This window comes from Podarcis erhardii (assembly GCF_964252035.2).
Source record: "Podarcis erhardii genome assembly, chromosome: 13".
Classification (NCBI taxonomy): Eukaryota; Metazoa; Chordata; class Lepidosauria; order Squamata; family Lacertidae; genus Podarcis; species Podarcis erhardii.
In genome coordinates, this window is record NC_138502.1 from 51825485 (window position 1) to 51849106 (window position 23622).

Below are 23622 nucleotides of genomic sequence, written 5' to 3' on the forward strand. Positions count from 1 at the left end.
GTGCTGCAAATGCAGAACTGGTGTTCTATGGCACCTGCAGCAGTGCCAGTTCTGCCAATCAAAGTGGGCACATGGGGTAAGGTAGTTGATTAACTTTAGGCATAGTGAACAAGTTAAAATGCCTTTTTACTATTTTCTGCCATGTTGGGATCTGAACCCAACTACAAGTTATTATTTAATTAATTTGTTAGTTGCTTTATTATTGTTGTTTATTGAATTTATTATTTATTGAATTTCCGGAGGTCTCAGGGCGGCTTTATCTTCCCCGGGGAACCCAATAGGATTTAACAAGCAGTTGTGAAACAGCTTCTGCATCTAGTCCTTTCCCCCCTTTAGTTACAGAAGAGAACTGGGAGCAGTAGTAATATAGGAAGCAAGAAAACCATAAACGGAAGGGGGGGGGGGGACCTAAACTAAATGATGGCCTTTCCTTCAAATTCAAATACACAGGGAGGACCACCATTTTTGCAACAGGTGGCAGGAATTGGTAAAGGTAAAGGACCCCTGGACGGCTAAGTCCAGTCAAAGGTGACTATGGGGTTATGACGCTCATCTTGTTTCAGGCTGAGGGAGACGGCATTTGTCCACAGACGGCTTTCTGGGTCATGTGGCCAGCAGGACTTCTGGTGCAACAAAACACCGTGAGAGAAACCAGGGTGCACAGAAACACTGTTTACCTTCCCGCCACAGTGGTACATCTATTTATCTACTTGCGCTGGTGTGCTTTTGAACTGCTAGGCTGGCAAAAGCTGGGCAGAAGAACCAGAGCTCACACCGCTCATGCGCACATTCGAGCCGCCAACCTTCTGATCGGCAAGCCCAAGAGGCTCAGTGGTTTAGACCAGTGTTTCCCAACCTTGGGCCTCCAGCTGTTTTTGGACTACAACTCCCATCATCCCTAGCTAGCAAGACCAGTGGTCAGGGATGATGGGAATTGTAGTTCAAAAAAACCAGCTTTAGACCACAGCGCCACCAGCATCCCAAAGAAGTGCTCCCTGACCGGGAATCGAACCCGGGTCGCAGCGGTGAGAGCGCCGAATCCTAAGCACTAGACCACCGGGGAATTTGTGACAGGCGGGCAGACAGGAGGGAGCGCCGCAGAAAAGCCGCGAGAATCGCTCCCGCGCGTGCTCATTGCTGCGGGCGCATCGCCAAGCCGCTGTTTCATTGGCTGGCCTCGTCGAGTCCGCCCCTTTTGCCTTTTTTTTTTTTCTTTTTTTCTTTTTTTTTTTCCTCCGTTTCCTTGATTGGCTGCTCGCGCGGGTAGCACGGGGGCGGGCGAAACCCTCCTTCCCTTCCACTCCATTGGCTGCAAGTCGGCCCACTCCGTCCTTCCCCTCCCCCCCCGCCTGCCTCCCTCCCTCCGCAGCCTCCGCCATGTACCGCTCGCTCCGCTCCCTCCAGCGCAGCCTGACTTGCGCCGGGGGCGCCGCCGTCCACGCGCGCCAGAGGGGCCCGCCGACCCGCAGCCGCCACCCGCAGCCACGGAGGATGGTGAGCCGCTGGGCGCGCGCTCCGCGGGGAGGGAGGGAGGGAGGGAGGGGGGCGCCCGAGCGCCGAGAGGTGACCTTTGCCGGCCTTGGGCGGGACAGGCGCCTCCTGCGCGGCTGAGGGAAAGAGGCGGCGGAGGATCAGGCCCCTTCCCGCCTCCCGCCTCTGTGGGCCGGACGCGGCCTCAAGTCTCTCTCTCTCCACATATATAAATTTTGAAACTTCCATCGCTTTTATTCTTACCCGCTTTCGCATTCCTGTCACGAGCTTTTCTCCCTCCCCGGCACTTAGCCCCCCCCCCACAACAACAACAACCCGGTGAGGGAGGCCGGGCGGGATTCAAACCCGGGTCCGCCCCCCACCCCACTGCTTTGTTCATATGGCGTCTTGGGCGAGGACAGCATTTGACGGCCCCTCCCTCAAATATTCCTCATTTTCACTTATAATAATAATTTATTATTTGTACCCCGCCCATCTGGCTGGGTTTCCCCCCCCCCCACTCTGGGCGGCTTCCAACAAAGATGAAAGATACACTAAAATGTCACAGATTAAAAACTTCCCTGAACAGGGCTGCCTTAAGATGTCTATGGAATGTCAGGTAGTTGTTGATCGCTTTGACATCTGCTGGAAGGGCGTTCCACAGGGCGGGCGCCACCACCGAGAAGGCCCTCTGCCTGGTTCCCTGTAGCTTTGCTTCTCGCAATGAGGGAACCGCCAGAAGGCCCTCGGAGCTGGACCTCAGCGTCCGGGCAGAATGATGGGGGTGGAGATGCTCCTTTAGGTATGCTGGGCCGAGGCCGTTTAGGGCTTTAAAGGTCAGCACCAACACTTTGAATTGTGCTTGGAAACGCAGTTCATTTTGGTACAGTTGCTTTTTGGGGGGGGGGGCAATTGAAACAGAGCTTTTATTTGTGGGAAGAACAGCTTATCTGAGACATATTTTTTCAGACTGGGGAGCAGAATTCAGCCCTTCTGTCAATTCATGTACAGATATGTAAATAGCTTTGGTTTCTCCAATGCCAGAACAAAGATGTAAATATGTAGGTACAGTTGCTTTTTCAAACGGATCTGTTCAGTGTTGCCGTTTTGCGCCCCTTTGCCTCCCTGTGCGTGGGAACCGCCAGCAGCATTCCAAATCCAGCGCTGCTCCCCTCCTTAGGATGCCAAGCACTCTGAATTGAGAACTGGCCCCCCTTAGGAAGAGGGAGGCTTGCCCCCAAGTAAAGAGGAATATAAAAGTACCTTATTTTTAAGGGCCTGCGGTGGTGGTGGCTGTTAAACATCCAAGGTTCGCAACATAAAAACACAAAACTACATTACGTGGTACAGTGGTACCTCGGGTTACATACGCTTCAGTTTACAGACTCTGCTAACCCAGAAATAGTACCTCGGGTTAAGAACTTTGCTTCAGGATGAGAACAGAAATTGCACGGCAGCAGGAGGCCCCATTAGCTAAAGTAGTGTTAAGAAGATTTTCAGGTTAAGAACAGACCTCCAGAACGAATTAAGTTCTTAACCCGAGGTACCACTGTATTTGTAACCTTTGTTTCTTAAGGAATGTGAGTGGGATTGGGCTGCATGAGTGTGAGCTGCTTCAAGTCTCACTTCATCCCACTACTACAAGAATATTTCTGGTGTTTGCTGGACCAAAGCGCCCATCACCCTCAACCTTTAGCCATGCTGGCGGTTGCAGGCAGGTCGGCTGCTGCTGCACCTGCTGCTTTGGGGCTGCTGGTCCTTCCCCTGCTGTGAAGTTCTTCCAGGCACAAACCTCTATTGTCCCTTGGCCCCAAGGCTGGTGGTTCACCCAAGTGAACTGTGACATTATTCTGGCCAGGAACGCAGTAGGGGTATGGGCTCCCTTAAAAAGCAGGGTATTCTGTACCCCCTTAAAAAGATACAGAAGCTCTGATTTTCCTCCCCTCCCTATTTGTGGGGGTTTCTTCTGGTCACCTTCTGTGTTAATGGTAATGTTATAATTGCCTCTGAGCAACTTAACGTGAAGTAGGGTGGGCCCCTTAGGTGGTAGAACTAGGAAAAGTTCACTACTGTATATTAATATTCTGGTACGCCATGCAAACTGAAATATTTTAGTAAAAACCAATTTAGAAAAGTACAGTTGTATTTATTTAATACTTATGTTTTAAGATGAGAATACCATACGTGGAATGAATTTTAAGGAAATGAAGCATAGAAAATTTAACATTCTGCTTTTAAGCAGAACAGTGCATTCAATTTTTTTATAATAATCTAAAGAAGTTAACTACAGCTTTGAAACTGCCCAGTTTGAATGGGGTTGTATCCATTCATTGTGTTATGAATTAATTTTTGAAGTGATGTATTTCTGAAAATTGATCTCCCCCCCCCCCCGCCACACAAGGTTTTCTACACTACATCACTGGGGACTGATAAGGCTAGATTTGGCTTTTTGGCCACTGTTGCTCCAAGCCAACTGTCAAATGAAATAACTGTTTTCATCAGTTCATCAGCATTTAATTCTTTTTGGCTATTTGTTTAGGCTGTACATGCATACAGTTGTAGGTGAGCACTTCCCGATAACTGTCCAGCAATAACATGTAACAATAACAAATGCAGCAGTTGTTCCAGCGACTGAGTGACAGGTCACACTAGTTCTTGACGTTTATTGAACATTATTTTCTGAGGGAGAGTTAGAAACTCATTACAGCATAACATTCTGAGCTAAGCTAAATCTAGATGAAGGGAAGTAATAGTGCCACTGTATTCTGCTCTGGTCAGACCTCACCTGGCGTACTGTGTCCAGTTCTGGGCACCACAGTTCAAGAAGGACACTGACAAACTGGAACGTGTCCAGAGGAGGGCAACCAAAATGGTCAAAGGCCTGGAAACGATGCCTTATGAGGAACGGCTAAGGGAGCTGGGCATGTTTAGCCTGGAGAAGAGGAGGTTAAGGGGTGTTATGATAGCCATGTTCAAATATATAAAAGGTCAAATATATAAAAGGATGTCACATAGAGGAGGGAGAAAGGTTGTTTTCTGCTGCTCCAGAGAAGCGGACACAGAACAATGGTTCCAAACTACAAGAAAGAAGATTCCACCTAAACATTAGGAAGAACTTCCTGACAGTAAGAGCTGTTCGACAGTGGAATTTGCTGCCAAGGAGTGTGGTGGAGTCTCCTTCTTTGGAGGTCTTTAAGCAGAGGCTTGACGACCATATGTCAGGAGTGCTCTGATGGTGTTTCCTGCTTGGCAGGGGGTTGGACTCGATGGCCCTTGTGGTCTCTTCCAACTCTATGATTCTATGAAATAGGCTACTTAAGATGCTATTTTAAAAATCCCTTTACATTAACGTGGTTGTAGGAAATGGAGTCTTTTGAAAATAATTCTCCAACCTCTGACACAATCACTCTGGACAAGTCTGTGGCTTGTGTCTCTTCCCTTTTCTTGATGTCTCTCCTCCACCCCAACACACATTCCCATGACTTAGCAATAGTGTGACATTTTGTTCAGTTTCTGTTAATTGATTCTCATGAAAACTTGCAGATTCTGGCTTCACACAATTAACTCAAGGCAGTGTCAATTTGCTCTTGGCAGAAAGCCAAGGTCTGCTTGACCTAGAAAGTACTTACTCTGATTGGTTAACGACCAGCACTCAACTCTGTTATCTAGGAATGCTAGTACGTTTGTGGTGTGGTGTGTTAGGAGTAGGAGTGCTGTGTAAGGTTGAGAGAGAGAGAGTGAAAGGATTTATTTTACTTTGTTTTGTATGCAGAAACTCTGCTGGTTTCTTTTTCCCTTTAATAAATCCTGTAAATAGTTATTCTGAGTCTAGCTGACTAGTCATTTCCACCTCAACTAGCTTCTTCGCTGTGCAGGAAAACTCTGCTACGTTTGGGCTAAAGCCATTAGAGCTATGCCTGACACTTCAAAGTTCCAAGACATTTTCCCAAGGTTTCTGAAATAACAATATCGCATTTAGAAATGTGCCTTAAAACTGTGTGACTTTATAGCAGTGTTGAAGATATATCACTAAATATATGCTATGACACGTTTACTATGGCTTAATATATTGAACATATATGATGAGTATTCTGTCACTACTATTCTGTTTCTTTAAAGCTAAGCTATATATCATAAATGACCAGAGATAACTCTTCCTTTGTTTGCAGTAAGACGTCTGTTTCTCACTATCTGATACTAGTCCAGTATTGATTAATGTTTTTATTGTAGAGCAGTGAGAAAAAATATAATTTCCCAAAAAATAATGATTCAAAATCCTGCTAATTATTATTATTAAATTACAGTGGTACCTCGGGTTAAGTACTTAATTCGTTCCGGAGGTCCGTTCTTAACTTGAAACTGTACTTAACCTGAAGCACCACTTTAGCTAATGGGGCCTTCTGCTGCTGCCGCGCTGCCGGAGCACAATTTCTGTTCTCATCCTGAAGCGAAGTTCTTAACCTGAGGTACTATTTTTGGGTTAGCAAAGTCTGTAACCCGAAGCGTATGTAACCCGAGGTACCACTGTATTTGAAAGCTAAGCTTACAACAATTGCATTTTCCAATAAACCTTGCTAATCTCATGCAATTTGTTATGCAATCTTTTACGTCATAACAGTTAATATTTAAAAGGCAAAAGTACAAATATGGTTAAGTTGTTTGACCTCCGAACTGTATCTTGGCAAAAAGGCACAATGGAGAAACATGTCTGTTTGGTATTGTTATCTGAGTTTGAGAACAGCAAATTGTAAGAACTTCATAGTAAAATCTGTGGCTGAGAGGTAAAACAATTCTACAAACCTATATGCATGATCAGTTGTTCCTGTGAAAGTGTGTACTACTTGAGATAACCTGATCAGAATGGTCCATCCCAAAGACTGGTGGATCCAGCTGAATTTTGGACATCTCTATGGAATTTCTCTTCTTGTCATGCTTTCGACTTGTTCAGCCTGAGAAATGTGGACAGGATTTCTGGGTATGTGTTGTTGATCACATGCTTTGCTTGAGCTTTCCTATCCTGCCTAACTAAAATGACTCGAGTGGAGCAGGATGTCTAGACAGCGGAAAAGATGCAAACCTTATTAAGTAACAGATCCCTAGGAAGAGAGATTGAGTTGTAGCTCTGTGTAGGGAATAGTGCTCTCCTAACAGCTCTCTGTTCTTGTTTTATTTGTGGTCAAGGACAGTTTTTAACTCTTTCATTTGTACAGTTGTAAATTTTCAGAACGTATTTTGTATAGCCAGCCATCCAGCTATATCTGTATCTTACTGTATTTGATTCCTTTGCTATGGTTTGTGGCTGACGCAAATAAAGATTTTATATATCTCTCTGCACACTTAACAAAGTACATTTCTCAGGAATCAGAATTATTTGGGGGAAAGCCATGAAGGTTTAAAGTGATATGATACTGCTTTAAATTAGAGCAGATGTGGCCTGCATATCATTAAATTAAAAAATATATATTTCTGAAGACTGAAAGAAAAATGTGCCCCACTTTCAAGGCTGTCTCCTGTACATAAGATTCTGTTACTGCTCAATTATTGTTCAAGCAGAATCACATTACTAGACATATTTTTTGGCAGAAATAAAATGTTCTAACGGTGAACTCTTCCATTACCTGGCTAGGATCCATAGAATTGTTTATGCGAGGCCCTTGCTCTTCTGTCCTAGGATAATTGCTGACTCCCCACCCCCTTTGAACCCATGATATAATCACCAACTACTTCTGAACCTCCCATCAGTTTCAAAATCAGATTCCCATGCAGCTGGGGAGGGTGCTTTTGGACTTTCATCTAAATACTTCCCTATTGGGCTCAGGGAACTAGTTTGATCACAGAACTCTGGCTCCTAGCTGCAGAAGTTTTCTTTTTATTCTGCTTCTGCCCATTGATCCACAGAATTTGAACCATGGTGTGTATTATGACCCTGGTGCCTTTTCTGATAAGATACTTTTAAAAACAGTAACTTTCTGGCATTCTGTGCTAACATTTAAGTGTTTCTATTTTTACTAGGAGAGCGATCTCTTCATTTTAACTCTTGATTTTTTTTCCTTCCTCAGGCCAGTCAGGACTCATTTAGAATAGAATATGATACCTTTGGTGAACTCAAAGTTCCAAATGACAAGTATTACGGTGCACAGACTGTGAGATCCACAATGAATTTTAAGATTGGTGGAGCAACAGAACGGATGCCAGTGAGTAATTCAAAGTTGAATTTATTCTCTACAACAGGTGTGGGAGAGTCTCTGGCATGGGTCCCAACTTGGCTGGTGAGGCCATTTCCCCCTAACAATTCTCTCGTGCCCCACACCTAACATTATATGTGACATCAGGAGTGGGGCAGGTAGAAATGCCGCTGTCAAGGTAGAATTAGGTGCCTTAAAGTGCTTTCAATTGTTGCTTGGCAAAGGAGACTTGCTGTCAGTGCCGACCAGCCGATTGGCCCTTTCAGGAAGCTGGTTGCTACTGGCTACACTATGAAGTTCACCACTGAGAACTTCATAGCATGCCTGATCCCTGTGGGCTTCCTGTAAGAAGAGGAGAAGAAGAGTTTGGTTTTGATGTCCCGCTTTATCACTACCCTAAGGAGTCTCAAAGCGGCTAACAATCTCCTTTCCCTTCCTCCCCCACAACAAACACTCTGTGAGGTGAGGCTGAGAGACTTCAGAGAAGTGTGACTAGCCCAAGGTCACCCAGCAGCTGCATGTGGAAGAGCAGGGATGCGAACCCGGTTCACCAGATTACAACTCTACCGCTCTTAAACACTGCACCACACTGGCTCTCCACACTGTAAGCACTCAACAGGTTATCGGTGCTCTCAGGAAGCCCTCTCGGATCTGCACTTGCATCGCTACTGTAAGCACAAGGGGAAGCACCTGACATGATTATGGTATCAAGATGATTGACAGGTGGTATACCCTGGCCAGCTGTCATAATTATCTGTGAACTGTCAATCCTGTTTCTTGCCAGTGCTCTAAAAGCAAGCTTGGTGTCTCATGCAGTATAATATAACTTAGAACTGAAAGAGGTTGATTTTTGACAAAAATGGGGAATGTGTTGCCCTAGTATGTTTTCTTACTGGTTAATATTGTTTTTTGATTCACATATAACTGCAACAATTTTTGGTCCTATCAATAGAGTACAATGTGGGAAGTGATAAGAATGCCTGGCTGTATCAATTGGGGTTGTTTAGAAGGAAATAATGCAATTAAAATGGCTTCCTCTATTTTATATGCATGTACAATATCACCATTCTTATTTTTTAAAATCTTAGGTCCAAGTAATAAGAGCTTTTGGTATCCTAAAGCGAGCAGCTGCTGAAGTAAATCAGGATTATGGCCTGGAGCCAAAGATTGCCAATGCCATTGTGAAGGCAGCAGATGAGGTAATTTTTTAATATAAAAGCTCTGCATAATTGAACCAGGATTGATGTACTGAATTCTTTGCAAAACAAAATAAAAAAATTCCTTCCAGTAGCACCTTAAAGACCAACTGAGTTAGTTCTAGGTATGAGCTTTCGTGTGCATGCACACTTCTTCAGATACACTGAAACAGAAGTCACCGGACCAACACGGCTACCTATCTGTAACTGAATTCTTTGCAGATATTTTGTCTTCTCAAAATGATAATGCCTTCATCAGCCTGAGATGCAAATAATGTTCCCATGGTCCTTTTGCATTGGTCAGAATGTTTGGTGCTGCCCAATGTCAGTTGCATGATACTTGTCACAGACACTATGCAAAGTGGCAAAGAGTGAGGCAGGCTCTTTGAAACAGCCTCATAACTAGTTAAAAAACTCATCGGGCTCTTTCCAGTATCATTGTTTCGTGTAAACCTTCCTTGTGGTAGTGTTTTAAATATTTTTTTGACTAGTACTTTGCTTATGCTAAAATTAGTCTGAAACAGTTAACACAGCAGAAAAACCTATCTAGATTGGATCATTCTTCTCATCCTGCTTTATTTAAGATATTTTGCAGAGGTATGTGATGATATAAGGTTTGCATGACTCTTTTGAGGAAGAAGCATGTAGTGTGGTGTAAACACACCTCATCACAGAAACTGAATGTTTTAAGTGTACAATATGGATTTTAAACCTAGAGCTTTAAAGGTTATTTAGTGTCTGTTCAATGTTATCTCATTTAGTAGTTCAGTAGTGTTTCATATAAATTGATGGCACTGTAAAACAATGTGTAACAATGATAAATGTGTTTTTGTAGGTATCTGAAGGTAAATTGAACGATCATTTTCCTCTAGTGGTGTGGCAAACTGGATCTGGAACACAGACGAACATGAATGTTAATGAAGTCATCAGTAATAGAGCCATTGAGATACTGGGAGGTAAACTGGGGAGCAAGGACCCAGTGCATCCGAACGACCATGTTAATAAAAGCCAGGTCACTATGTGCTCCTTCCAAATATTCTTGCTGTGTGTTTACATTACATATTACCTACTAAAAGGTCAAAATATTTATTTATCAAATAGGTTTTGTTTGCTTAGGTGCAAGGTGTTTCAAAGGGGGGAAATATCACTTCAGTTCTTGGCATGCTGCCAGCTACCAACACATTTTTGAACAAAAATAAACTATGAAATGTGGCATCCGATCTTTAAAACTTATCATATGATTATTTGCTTGGGATGCTGAATTGCTCTTTGTGTTGTTGCATATGAACAGTGATAAGGGAATCACTAAACGATTGCTACATCCGAATGTCACATACTGTGTGTACATAAAACCATCCCCTTTTTACCTATATGGAATTTATTTCCATTAACTGACCTATACGGTGTCAAGCTTGGGACTCTTACGATTTGTGTTCCTGATTTTGCTACTGGTTGTGGCATCATAAATAGGAGGAAGTGTCCTTTTTACATGCTTTCGAGTGTTTTCCTACATTGAGCAGTCTAGGAACAGATAAATAGTAAAAGAGATGTTCAGATAACAAGCACCTTGTGTTTGCATCTTCTCAGAGCTCAAATGACACGTTTCCAACAGCAATGCATATTGCTGCTGCACAAGAAGTTCATGAAGTGCTGTTGCCGGGGCTGCAGAAGCTTCAGGATGCCCTGGATGCCAAATCAAAAGAATTTTCCAAAATTATTAAAATTGGGCGTACTCATACACAGGATGCAGTTCCCCTTACCCTTGGGCAGGTAAAAAAAACATTTTGACATATTGTATGAAAGTTCTATTTTTCTCTTGGAAGGAGTGGGGGGACTCATTGCAAACATTAACTTTGTTTCCAGTCAAAAGGCATATCTTTGACTAGTGATAAGTGGCTCATTTATGTTAGATTCTCACATGGAATGAGAATAATCTGGACAATAATATGATCTTGTTTGGCTATCCCTCTTTTTTTTCTCCTTTGAAGGAATTCAGTGCTTACGTGCAACAAGTCAAATATGGAATCACTAGGATCAAATCAGCCATGCCAAGGGTCTATGAGCTGGCAGCTGGTGGCACTGCTGTTGGCACAGGACTGAATACAAGAATTGGTTTCGCTGAGAAGGTGGCTGCTAAGGTGGCTGCACTTACAAGTAAGGGAGGACATGAAGGAAACTTCTGATAGCCTCTTACAGAATTGAAATAGAATTGTCAGAGGAAACAACAAAGCAAAAGAAATGGGACAGTAACTGCCTTTTCTAGAAAGAAAAAGCAGTGCTGTATTCTGTAGCCCCTTCTCTCCGTGTTTCATCTACCTAAGCTTCATTGTACATTGGAGTTCTGCTGTACCAAAGGCAGCTGGTGACTGGATTTATCAGCCTGCTATTTCCTGCATCAACAAGGTTATGAACAGATAAAGCTTGAACTATATTCTTCAAATGGACCATCCAAAGATTTTTAACTGCTGGGGGAGGACATAGGAGCATTGGGATCTGAAGCACTGGAGGGCAATGGTCTAATTGTAGCAATACCTTCTTAACACCCCGGTTTCTAGCATTAGATTTAATATAGGTAATTAGATACTTTGTGTTTAATAAATTGTTTTCTTTTGCCCATTAATTATTAGCCTGGGAGCCCTTGGAGATAAGAGTACTTAACTTTGTTTATAGATATCTGCCCAGAGCTGATTATAAAGTGAACGGTCGATATAAAATGTTTTTGTTTTTTAAGAGTACTTGAGCTATCAGTATGTGCATCAAATGCAAGAGTTGATGGATGGGATGCTCATGTATATATATATATCATTCTTTCATTAGACTTGCCCTTCATTACTGCTCCAAACAAATTTGAAGCCCTTGCTGCTCATGATGCCCTGGTTGAACTGAGTGGGGCAATGAATACCGTGGCTTGCAGCCTGATGAAGATAGCTAATGACATCCGTTTCCTGGGTTCTGGACCTCGATCTGGTTTGGGGGAGTTAATCTTGCCTGAAAATGAACCTGGAAGCAGTATTATGCCAGGTACAATGTGGTTTTTGTTAATTTTGTGTTAATAAATAATGAGCTAGCATCTTTGACCATACATTTTAACATACAACTTTACATATTTTTCAGTTTTTGCCTTCAAATATATATGTAAGCAGTACTGTTTTTTGCTGCCAGTTTATGGAAACGGGGTGGAGCAGTCTGTACTGACACAAAAAATTATATATCAAGATCATTTGGAAAAACTGTGGTAACAGATTATTCATGAGTAGTAGATGATATTATTGTGTCTTCAATAATTCTGGCAGATGTTCCAACATTTAGAACCATATCAGGCTTGTATTTTTGAACAATTGATTCTAGCTGTAGACTGCTAACATAACTTGCATGTTGCATAAATTGCTTGTATTTTTAGTGAATTCAAGTGAGGACTGATTTACATTTGGCAGGCACACAGTATTTTATCTTACGGTAATAGTTTTTCTCAAATTGTTGCTGTAATTAGATCTGCCTTTGAAACCATGCCATTTGGAGCTATTTGCTTTCAGTAGAATCTTCAGTGTTCTATTATCTACATAAATGTGCCCCAGGTTCTGTATGATCACATCCAGAGTTGGGGGTTTTTTGGTACTAAATCTTTTAAATAATACATTACTAGCTCATTTGTAAGAGTTCCCTTTAAGAGAAGAAATGAATGGTTTTTTTAAAGTTGGAGAGATACTAATTTGAGGTCTTTTCCTTCTCTTCTCTCCCTCCCTGCTTTTTACAGGAAAAGTGAATCCTACTCAGTGTGAGGCCATAACCATGGTGGCAGCTCAGGTGATGGGGAATCATGTTGCTGTTACAGTAGGAGGCAGCTGTGGCCACTTTGAGCTGAACGTCTTTAAACCCATGATTGTACGTTTGAAGTTCTAATGACATGACGTAGATGTCATATTTTAGTGCATGGTTAGAGGGGCTTCGTAATTGTAATGAGTGGATAATTGAGTTTTGCTGGAGTCGCATCTTATGCATGAGCTCATTTTAATTTTGGGCCCTAGCATTGCATTACAGGAGTGGCTAGCCTGAAAGCCTTATCTTACCATTTAAAAGAAATGTTTGGCTACTTCCATGGGATCCCTATGCCTGCATTGTTGACTTCCTCCCCTCCCAATCTTCTTTGGTTCTAGTGTGTGGATGGGTGGAAATGACCGCAGGCTATGGATGTGGAAAGGGGGTCTTTCCTGTTGAGCACGTCTTAGATCCAGTGAATTCAAGGCCTCCCCTGCCACATCCCCAGAACTTCCCATGTTGGAACCTAATGCCAGCTACTGCCAGAGGGAATCCCTATTGGCACATGCCCACTGAGCTTTCCACAGGCGGCGGGGGGTGGGTGGGTTCTGCAGTAATGGCTGTGCTATGGGAGGGACACTTCCATGCAATCCTAACCCCTTCCAACTCTGTGGATCTGGGAGCTAGTGTTGTTCCAAAAAACTTACGGACATAAAATTTTTAAACTTGGTTATTCTTTTGTCAAACTGCAATTCTGCAGTCCTTGTCAAAAAACCCACAAACCAGTTGCTTTACTATAGGCTTCTTAAAATATCAGCTATTGAGATTCCATATCCAGTTGTGTTAAAAGGGTTAAATATTGCCGTCTTGACTTTTACTGAACAGAAAGTGAAAATGTTGTATAGCAGCTAGTCTTCTAAATCAGCACCTGTGATTTTTAATTGTCTTTTAATATTTCATTTAGATTAAAAATGTGCTACACTCTGCACGACTCTTAGGAGATGCCTCTGTTTCTTTCACTGACAATTGTGTGATTGGAATACAAGCCAACACAGAGAGGATCAACAAACTAATGAGTGAGTCGCTCATGCTGGTGACTGCCCTTAATCCCCACATAGGTAAGTGTCTAAAACATGCCAGTCTTGACTCATGTGAAGTGCTTAAAATGAATCTAGTTACCTGCTTGAGCAGATTTCCAGAGACCTGGAATGCTGGCCTTGGTACGTCTGTAACGGAAGGAGGGTAGGTTATGGTCCAGTGGGAAATGTAAAGACTACACATAGAAATGTAATAAAAGGGGGAAGAGCATTAATTGTGCCAAACTTCCCAGAGCTTTAAATAACACAACTGTTTCACTATTTGAATTCTAATCTAACACCCAGATACTGATTGCAAAAAAGGAGAGGAACGTAACAGTGTGCTGGCCTGGAACATGAGAAGCTGCCATATAGCTAGTCAGACCTTCAGTCCATCTAGTTCAGTAATGGGCTACCCTCACTGGCAGTGGCTGACTGCACCTGCATGAAGCTGATGCTCCACTGCTGAGCTATGACAGCTATTCTTGCTTAGAAGTAGCTGCAACTTTAATATACAGTACTTTGTAATTGGTGTGATGTTGACTGCTCAGAGACAATCTTCTTTGGAGTGGAGGCCCAAATGAATGTATTGATAGATAAAGGGCTGTCACTGAAATAGCAACGCTGTCTCAGGCTCTCTCCTCTTCCACTAGGGATTCAGTGTGCAGTGTAGATGTCATTACGCTACAGGTTTCATTGTCTGCATTTTCATGAGCAGCATCCACATGCTCCCAAGGACACATAGTACAGTGGTACCTCTGGATACGAACGCTTCTGGTTGTGCACGCGTCAGGTTATGAGCTGCACTAACCCGGAAGTAGTTGCTCCTGGATGCAAACTTTGCCCTGGGATGCAAGTGGAAGGCACACTTTCGCTAATGGCGCCTCATGTTAAGAACAGTTTCAGGATAAGAACGGACCTCCGGAACAAATTAAGTTCGTAACCAGAGGTACCACTGTAGTAGCAATTACTGTTAAGTTTAGAAAGCAGGTGACTTCGTCGTTTGGTTTCTCATTGACCTAAAAATTATCTCATATGACTTTTCCTTTTACATTATGTGTGTAAAGGCTGTTCATTAAACATAATAAATGGAACTGACTGACTGACTTTTACATTAGGCTATGACAAGGCGGCAAAGATTGCCAAAACGGCACATAAAGAAGGGTCGACACTAAAAGAAACTGCTATCAAGCTCGGATTTCTAACATCAGAACAATTTGATCAGTGGGTAAAGCCAGAAGATATGTTGGGTCCTAAGTAACTGTGACAAATGTAATACAAACAAAATAAATAAAGTGTATAAAGTAAACAATTTTATCATCTGTTTCTGTTATGAAACCCATTGCATTTTGTCTCTGAAGTGGTGGGGCCTTCTATGGTAGATATATAACTTTGTATGTACTTCAAATATCCTGATGAAAATGCATCTTGTTTACAGAGAGCAGTGTTTTTAAAACGGCCCCCAAATTATTGCGAAGTTGAATTTATAGGGCTGTTTGTATTCATAAAATCAATAACATGCTAAAGTCAACATGTCTTTACTAAAAATATACACATTCATAAGCAGCAGCACACAGATGCAGTTAATCGCAGTGGAGGTTAAAACAGACACTCCTTAAAAAGCTGGATGATGTCCCCTACCTTTAGACAGACACCAACACTGTATAGCTTTGCTTTATCCTGAAACAAGTTTTGGTGCCTGATGAACCCATAAAGGGAGGGCATTCCACAAATGGGGCACCACCACAGAGAAGGCTCTTATCCTGCATCATTGTTATAAATGAACTTCATCTGCATAGAACTCAGAAGAGCTGCCTCCTCCTCCTCCAGGTTTGTCGCTGAACTTGTACAATCAAGAGAGATAACTATGTTTAACAGTGTAAAGGCGCACTAGAAACCTGCATTGTATTTCATGTTTGCTGCAAGACAGGGATTAGCCAACCTGTGCTTTTGTCACTCATCTGCAGGACAATTACTCCATCACTGTGGGGGAGAAAGAGTGATCTCTTGGAAGACGGTGGTGGTAGTAGGGAATACAATATTGGGAGAAGAACAGGTGGCAAGGGCTGCTCTGAATATCTGCAAAGCACCACTGCAGCACTGTGACAGCATACAAACTGCTTGATTCTGCTCCACTCTGGCAGCCATTTTGTGACTGGCGCCCACAGATTTTTCAAATTTTGTAACACACCCACTGTTGAAAAAGACTGGTTTACTCCCTGTGACAAAGGCATATTAAAAATTATTTGTGGAGGGAGTGGTTAGGAAAAGCCTCAACAATAATACTACAAGCCAAGCTTGTCCAAAGAGGCTGAGAGAGGATTCGGGACAGACACAAACTAGTCTGCTTGAGAGCCAGGGTGCCACAGTGCTTAAAGTGTCCAGCTCTGGCCTAGGGGAGACCAGGGTTCGAATCCCGCCCCCCACACTCGGCCATCCTGAAGTTCGCTGGTTTTGCCCTTGGGCCACGGTCGCCTAACCTACCTCACAGGGTTGTTGTGGAGGATTAAATGAGAAAGGGGGGGGGAGGCAGAGAGAACCTTGAGCTCCTTGAAGAAAAACAGGCGGGATATCTTAATGCAATAAATAATAATAACAACATTCCTCGATCACTGCCAAACAGTCTCCCCCCCCTCTCTATAGGTCGGATTCCCATAACAGAACTTATTCGTGTCCCACCTGCGGCATTTCAATAAGGCACAACCACGTCATTCTAGGGCAGTCCAAGCAAACGGCAACAATAAATACACAGTAAATAAATAAGGCATATATAGTGTAAATAGAGCCCCTTCCCCCGAGGGCAGGGCGGGCGCGTCGCTTCCTCTGCGCGAGGCTCCTTCCTTCCGCCTTTCCTTAAGGCGTCGCTTTCGATGACGTAAAGCATCACGTGGCATCCCTGTCCCCGCTTCTGATTGGCGGGTGCCGCCGGTTGCTTCCGGGTTCGGTGTGTTGCTGTCGGCGGCGTCGCTCTTCCCGGAGGGGCCCCCGCTGCGATCTTGCTCGTCCCGCGGCGCCTCCCGCCAAGATGAACCGCTTCTTCGGAAAGTCGAAGCCCAAGGCGCCGCCTCCCAACCTGACGGACTGCATCGGCACGGTGGGCGCCCTTGCTCCGGGGATGGGGCGGGGCTCCGTCCCGTTGCTATAGAAACCCAGCCTACAGCAACCCCCCCCCCACCTCGGGGTCCCGCAGGAATGAGGCGGAGCCTTCGCTTTGCCGGGCCTGACAATGGGGGGGGGGTGAGGGGGTAGAAAGTAGATCACGGCCCCCCATCGCCAGTGGATCACCTGATCCCGACTGCTCCAGGGTCTGAGCTTTCCAGAGAAATCGCAGAGCGCTGGAAGGGGTACCCAAAGGGAAACCGCCCACTATTATTATTATTATTATTATTATTATTATTATTACTGCTACTACTACTAATACATCCCTACTGTGCCTTGTCCCCCTTACAACACAACTTATGGGTAAAAATAAGGACAACTGAAAACAGAATGAGAGAGAGAAGCATTAAAAAGCATTTAAACACACATACCCTGGCAGATTAACAACTTATTCTACGAAGATTACAGAAGGAGAGAGTGGGTCAGACTGTGCCTTGGCCAAAAGCTTGGCGGAACACATCCGTCTTGCAGGCCCTGTGGAAAGATGTCAAATCCCGCAGGGCCCTAGACTCAAGGGCAGCCCCACATAGAGTGAGTTACAGTAATCCAGTCTGGAGGTGACCGTCACGTGGATCTTAGTGGCTAGGTCAGGGCAAGAGAGGTAAGGAGCCAACTGCTTAGCTTGGTAGAGATGAAAAAATGCCGCCTTTGTTATAGCTGCAACCTGCGCCTCTTTAGAAAGGGAGGTGTTGAAGATAATCAATATCTCACTGGGCGTATTCCTCCCCTTGGATGTGCCTGTGTAGCTCTTTGGATCCAAGCCAAGATCATGGCAAAGGAAGTTTGCTTGTTTACATATATAGCAACTAGATTTCTTTAAAGAGGTGAGTGAGCAATGGTGGTCCCCGCTTACCTCTTGCCCCAAGTGGCCTGTTATTGCATGTGTACTGGGATGCTTCCAAAAGTTACCTTGCCTGGCTAGAGACAGTACTGATTCTTTCGTCATTCATAACTGAACTTTTTTTCTCTCTTCCTCATCTTTCCTTTTGCTAAAGGTGGATAGCAGAGCAGAGTCTATTGACAAGAAAATTTCCAGGCTTGATGCAGAACTGGTGAAATACAAAGATCAAATGAAGAAAATGAGGGAGGGGCCTGCAAAGGTAAGATGTGAACAATTTAGGGTGAGGCCACTCAAGCCATGTGACATGAAAACTAGTTTTCCAGGTTTTTAAAAATGTTGGTGAATGTCCACAATTGTTTTATCAGTGTCTGAGGCCTGTGCCATGCAGGGCGTCAAGAAATACCTAATGTGTAGGACACACTGGGTGGTGATAGGCCAGTGGCATTCTCTCTGATTTACCTCACAAGGTGGTTTTCAGGATGGAATGAAGTAAGTGGGGAAACATAGAGGAAGGATGGGTTCAAAAATATATATAAGTAAGTAATACTAGGGAGTCATTAGTTATTTAGGCTTGCAAATTTTACTGGTTCATTGGGTAGACTTCAGCATGAAGTACATTCTCATTTGTGCTTGTAAACCTCCTTGGATGTTGGTGTGGAAAGATGGTATATAAATCTTAAAAGTAAGCAATCTTGACTTTTTAAATGTTGCACTCAGAAGTTAATCCTTGGCATTGACATCTGATTTTTACCTTTTCTCTAGAACATGGTAAAGCAGAAAGCCCTGAGAGTGTTGAAACAGAAGCGAATGTAAGTTTCATACTCCCTTCAACTTTATTTTTTGAAACGGAGTATTAATTTGAAAGGAGGGGAAACACATGCCCTTAACTTTTGGCTTCTCTTAGTTAACTAGACTATCATTGCCACTACTCGACCATTCCCCAAGTTCTGTGGCTCATGCAGAGAATGTGGCAATAAGGAAGAGCAACCCCGCCAGCCCTAAGTTGCTATAATGGGGTGTTTCTCACACTGTTATGTTTCCTGGCTATAGTCACAGCCACCTACTTCCACTTCTAGCAGAGGCTGTGGCCTCAGTCCCAGCCAGCTGCACCATTGCCTGTTGGCAGAAAGAGAGAGAGATGTAAGTGGACACCAAGTTGGGGCATTGGGAGGAAACTCAAAATGCAGGAGCAGCCATGTTCTTTGGACATACGGAGGATAAGCAACCCATTTCACAGTTTTCAGCTTAACCTTCTTCCTTCACTGATTTGAAACTGGAGAATAAAGTTGTCTACAGTACAGTTGGTGTCACCTAGTAGTATGGCTGTCATAGTTAAAGGGCACATGCGCTTAAAAAAACAATTTTTCCTTTCCTTGGGATCAAACTTCAGATTTCATACAGTGTTCTTGATCCACTGTCATGGAAAAAGGTGGCGTATAAATAAATAAATATACAGTATAATAATAACAGTAATCTCTGGAATGGAGAACAGCCAGCAGCTCTAGTTTGTGAGTTACCGTGACTCAGGGTCTGAAAGCTTTGTGTCTTGACCATAGGTATGAAAACCAACGAGATAACCTTGCTCAACAGTCTTTCAATATGGAGCAAGCCAATTATACCATCCAGTCTCTGAAAGATACAAAAACAACGGTAACTTTGGTTTTCATTTAAATTTTTACTTGCATTTATGTATGTGTTATAGTGGGTCTTAATATTTTACCTGGCTACTTCTCTAGGTTGATGCCATGAAACTGGGAGCGAAGGAAATGAAAAAGGCTTACAAGCAAGTAAAAATAGATCAGATTGAGGTACGTTTCAGTGTTACATGAAAAATAATCACTGATGACTCTACAAGCATGTTTACACTTAATTCTGAATTAGAGAACCTCTTTTATAATGCCTCTCCCTCCCTTTGGAATGTGTCTTATTTTTATATCTGTCCCAAGGAATAAATATTATCAGTAGTATTTTGTATGAGCCAAACTGTTTATGAGGCTAAAACTTTTTGTGAGCAAAAAAGAAAGGCAAAATGCAGAATGGATATCTGAACTATATACCAGTCAAGTTAATTAAAAATTTTTTGTTCATTTTAGGCAAATAAATAGGACCTAATGAATGCTTACCATTGTTTCACAATCAAATAGACCTCTTACCTCCTGTCATTTGGATTTATATTTCATAACACACTTCAGGACTTGCAAGACCAATTAGAAGATATGATGGAAGATGCTAGTGAAATTCAGGAAGCATTGGGTCGTAGTTATGGAACCCCCGAAATTGATGAGGAAGACTTGGAAGCAGGTGAGTTACAAATTAATTCTAACTGCAAAGCTAGGACGTAATGGGTTCAGGCAGATAATGCAGGCTCGATTCCAACATTGGTTAAGACTAGGTTAACATTGGTTAATCTAGGTTAAGGACGTTTTAACTTTTTTGGTTTGCAAATCATTTGCAAACTGGAGAGACTGTTTTGGGCACTACATGCGCACACCACAACTGTGTACACTCCCCTCTCTGTCAGCAAGTAGGGTTTGAAAAAAGTTTTCACTTTTCTCCCCCGGTCTTTTTTTGTTGTTTGTGTGCAGGGGATGGTCTTCCTGGAGGGTGTAGTTTGGGTAACAAATGTTGACCTTCCCTCCCTGGCTGCAACCTCCATGAAGATCATCCTCTGCCGTGACTCAGCTTGGAAAAAAAGCTTTCCATTGGCCACAATGCAAAACTGTTTTACAGACTAATTGCGTGATCCTTTCCTTGCCTTCCCTCCTGCAACCCTCACATTGTTCCTTCTCTATTGAGATTAGGTTTGTAGGCTTGAAATATGCCTTCTGTTGTATCTTTTTTGGTGCGGAGGGAGACACATTTTCTGCAAGAGTGAATACTGTCCTCAGGAAGACTGCAGTTAGGCCTGGGAAAGTGTATTTTGTTAGCTAAAATATATGGCTTCCTTTAAACAACATATCAGCAGCCATTGGGTTGGGAGTGGGAAGACGACCCTGCAGGAGCCTGGGAAGAACTTTGTTGGCACAGGTGTGCTCATGGGCACCTTGTTGGTGACTCCAGCATTAGTGTGTGTCCAAATTGATAAACCATTGGTGAGGTGCATCTGTGTACTGACTTTCAGGAAGAATCTCAAAACATTCCTGTTTACTAGGCAGTTGATGGCTGAAAGGCACTGTTCATGGCAACCCTGAGATTACCGGTTAAGGGAATCTTTAAAGTATATTTTGTTTTAAGATGTTACATTATTGATCATTTTGCTTTCCTGGGCTCCTTCAAGAGGGATATAAATTAAGTATTAGAGTTTATGCTATCTGAGGGCAATCTCTTCAGAAATGTTCATTTTTTGTGCTGTACAATAGGTATTGAAATACTATTTCAAGTTCAGGGACAAGTTCAGCCACCCTCAGTTTTCCTGTTAGTGATAGACATTTTGTGTCCTAACAACAATTTTAGAGCTGGAGGCACTAGGTGATGAACTTCTAGCTGATGAGGATAGCTCCTATCTGGATGAAGCTGCATCTGTTCCATCAATTCCAGAAGGAACGCCAACTGAAGCAAAAAACAAAGTAAGTCTTCTTTCCCACCTCATACTATGCGCAATACATTTACAACAGCGTCACCAAAATCAGACCCAATAGAATACAGTGCTTGGATAGGTTTATTGCCCTTATCCTTTTCTTTCTTTCTTTTTAATTATCTTGGTGGGGGGGGGGGAAATCATAATATATTTATTAGGAAATATATTTCTATCTTCAGTACCAATAATTAAGCGGTATAAGTGCAAAGGAACATTCGAAGCTGCATTATAATGCAAGTCAGGACATTGGTCCACCTAGCTCAGTATTGCTTACACTGATTGCCAGCAGTTCTCTAGGGTGCAGGCAGGAATCTTTCCCAGCCTTAACTGGAGATACCGGACATTAAACCCTGGGACCTTTTCCATGCAAAACATGTGCTTTGAGTTATGGCCCTTTCCCAGGTAATGTATTTGATTGAGTGAACATCTGTGGGCAGTGCAATAAGGCAAACAATGTTGGCAAACAATATTGAAGAAAACTTCAAAACTATGGTTTGGCATGTGGTTTTATGTTGTAAACTGCCCTGTGATCGTCTTATGAAGGGTGGTATATAAATTTAATAAATAATCATTTCGCACGGTGTCGGAATTGAAAAATTAGGATTTGCCATCAGCCAGCAAGACAGAATGAGAACCCTGGTATGAAGTAAGTTTGCAAACCACAGTCTGTGGCTAGCTATAGTTTGGCACAGTGTTTGATTTGACAAGCTATCTATTGCCATCATGCCACCTCAAGGTTGCTGTCCCATGGAAATAGGAGTAAACCCACAAAGCTGAGAGGCTGGAAAACAAAAGCAGACAGGTAGCTTGAAACCATGGTTTCCCTGGAAGCTCAAATCATAGCTTGAGTTCTCAACTATGGTTAGAGCAGAGCAAAGTTCAATGTTTGTTTAAATTGACCTTGTGCCTGAACCTTTTAAGTTATGTACACTTTCTAAGTACCATTTGCTGCTTAATTTAAACTTATGGTGCAGTATAACACCCTGGTCCTGTATTTATATTACACCTTCATTGGGCAGACAAGTGAGGCTGACTCTTCCTCCATTTATATATGAAAACAAAATGAAATATTTCTCTGGCTATTCTCAAACTAAATCTTGGTTGTATTATAGATAATCCTGTTAAATGGATGGTCTCTTGCCAGCTGTTGTCCTTCTACATTATCTTTGCCAAGCAAGCATAGTATCAGCCTTTGTTGCTAGCCTCCTTGAGTGTGTTAGAAGGACAGTTGATGAAATATTAATAAACAAGTGGCTTCTGTAGTGTGGATGCACTGTTAGGTTCACTGTTTGCTGGTGCTGATATCTCAGGATATAGACAGTAAGATTAACATACATATTTTATATACTTTATACTATTAACCACAATTGTTTGCTTTTCCTCTCATAGGATGGTGTGCTGGTGGATGAATTTGGATTGCCACAGATCCCTGCAACATAACTTCTCTAGCTCAGAAGGACTGCTGCTTTTCATCTTTCTTAAGAAGAATACCATTGGTGGTGCAGATAAAGCTTTCCAGTACCACTTGATATCACTACATAACAGAATGTAGAGTGAATGAGTGACAAATTCCCCTCCTTTTGAAGACATTTTATTACTAGCTTTTGTATTAACAGCAAGAAATTGGTACAACTCTTTCCTGCAGTGGGATCTGTTCACAAGTTCTGAAATTTGGCTTCATCACTCCTGTAGTGTTGTAGTATTATTCTGAAAATTACTTTGGGCTATTTATGGTTTTCTTTGATTTATATTTCTCCGGACTACAAAGGGCACTGTGATGGTATTTCTTAGACTAACTTTATTGTGCTTGCTTTAATCATGCATATTTTCTAATAATGCTACCATTTGCCATTTATTGTGGATATATTTGCTATAGCCCTTAAATGTAGCTGAGTAACAAAAAGAAGCAAAGGAGATTACATTGTATAATCCATTTTGACCTAAATTATATACCATTTAGGGTTGCTTGATCTCTATAGTGTTTTTTTTTTTTAAGATGCAGTTCCTTCTGTCTCAATTATTGTTAAATATCAAGATGCCAACTTTTAGATGTCATTGGTCTCCAGCCGGTTACAGGTGCTTGTGAAACTATGGTTTCTTCCATTTCTACATAGGAACTATTTATGTGTTTCGGAATCCACAAATTTCAAAAAGCCTGAAGACCTTTGTCCCTCCCCGTGTCTTAGTTTAAAAGCCTGGTCAGTAGCTCATTTTATTGGAGGGCCACTTTGAGGAGGGTGGGACAAGTGGGCCCCCAAGAGACAGTAAACCAGTCCCATTGTCAAAGCCACTACTCCCTCTGTGTACGTTGGTGTGGGTTGGCAGCTGGGACTTGACCAGCTGCTAATACTCAAAGGGCTGG

General features: G+C 42.7%; 2 protein-coding genes and 1 long non-coding RNA gene across 6 annotated transcripts; 2 read left to right on the forward strand and 1 right to left on the reverse strand.

Annotated features, from left to right (window-relative positions):
• The first annotated feature begins 1358 nt into the window (after nucleotides 1–1358).
• Nucleotides 1359–14995, forward strand: FH (fumarate hydratase). 2 transcript variants are annotated; one of them, XM_081837229.1, is made up of 10 exons: nucleotides 1359–1494; nucleotides 7530–7664; nucleotides 8744–8854; nucleotides 9687–9863; nucleotides 10439–10621; nucleotides 10840–11005; nucleotides 11669–11872; nucleotides 12606–12733; nucleotides 13572–13725; nucleotides 14802–14995. In XM_081837229.1, the coding sequence occupies exons 1-10, from the start codon at nucleotides 1378–1380 to the stop codon at nucleotides 14942–14944; spliced, it is 1518 nt and encodes a 505-aa protein (XP_081693355.1). In that variant the 5' UTR covers nucleotides 1359–1377; the 3' UTR covers nucleotides 14945–14995. The 2 variants fall into 2 exon arrangements, with proteins under 2 accessions (XP_081693355.1, XP_081693356.1); XM_081837230.1 differs by lacking the exon at nucleotides 1359–1494 and adding an exon at nucleotides 7251–7381.
• On the reverse strand, nucleotides 7670–16155 carry LOC309327767. Of its 3 annotated transcripts, none has more exons than XR_014150638.1 (3): nucleotides 15325–16155; nucleotides 13787–13833; nucleotides 7670–7997 (listed from the first exon to the last, which is right to left on the reverse strand). It is a non-coding gene; the product is annotated as an uncharacterized lncRNA (long non-coding RNA). The 3 variants fall into 3 exon arrangements; XR_014150639.1 differs by lacking the exon at nucleotides 7670–7997 and adding an exon at nucleotides 12016–12037; XR_014150640.1 differs by lacking the exon at nucleotides 7670–7997 and adding an exon at nucleotides 12016–12042.
• A 438-nt stretch (nucleotides 16156–16593) lies between these two features.
• CHMP5 (charged multivesicular body protein 5) lies at nucleotides 16594–23230 on the forward strand. The gene is made up of 8 exons (XM_081837243.1): nucleotides 16594–16777; nucleotides 17838–17942; nucleotides 18446–18492; nucleotides 19240–19333; nucleotides 19420–19491; nucleotides 19876–19984; nucleotides 21137–21249; nucleotides 22650–23230. The coding sequence occupies exons 1-8, from the start codon at nucleotides 16709–16711 to the stop codon at nucleotides 22698–22700; spliced, it is 660 nt and encodes a 219-aa protein (XP_081693369.1). The 5' UTR covers nucleotides 16594–16708; the 3' UTR covers nucleotides 22701–23230.
• The last annotated feature ends 392 nt before the right edge of the window (nucleotides 23231–23622 follow it).

What these genes read in the sequence shown, in the direction of transcription:
- FH (XM_081837229.1), top strand. Translation starts at nt 1,378, where the DNA reads ATGTACCGCTCGCTCCGCTCCCTCCAGCGCAGCCTGACTTGCGCCGGG. An exon ending in ACCCGCAGCCACGGAGGATG is followed by an intron (nt 1,495 to 7,529) that starts GTGAGCCGCTGG and finishes TTCCTTCCTCAG; the next exon opens with GCCAGTCAGGACTCATTTAG. An exon ending in TTCCCCTTACCCTTGGGCAG is followed by an intron (nt 10,622 to 10,839) that starts GTAAAAAAAACA and finishes TCTCCTTTGAAG; the next exon opens with GAATTCAGTGCTTACGTGCA.
- CHMP5 (XM_081837243.1), top strand. Translation starts at nt 16,709, where the DNA reads ATGAACCGCTTCTTCGGAAAGTCGAAGCCCAAGGCGCCGCCTCCCAAC. An exon ending in TGACGGACTGCATCGGCACG is followed by an intron (nt 16,778 to 17,837) that starts GTGGGCGCCCTT and finishes CTTTTGCTAAAG; the next exon opens with GTGGATAGCAGAGCAGAGTC. An exon ending in GTGTTGAAACAGAAGCGAAT is followed by an intron (nt 18,493 to 19,239) that starts GTAAGTTTCATA and finishes TCTTGACCATAG; the next exon opens with GTATGAAAACCAACGAGATA.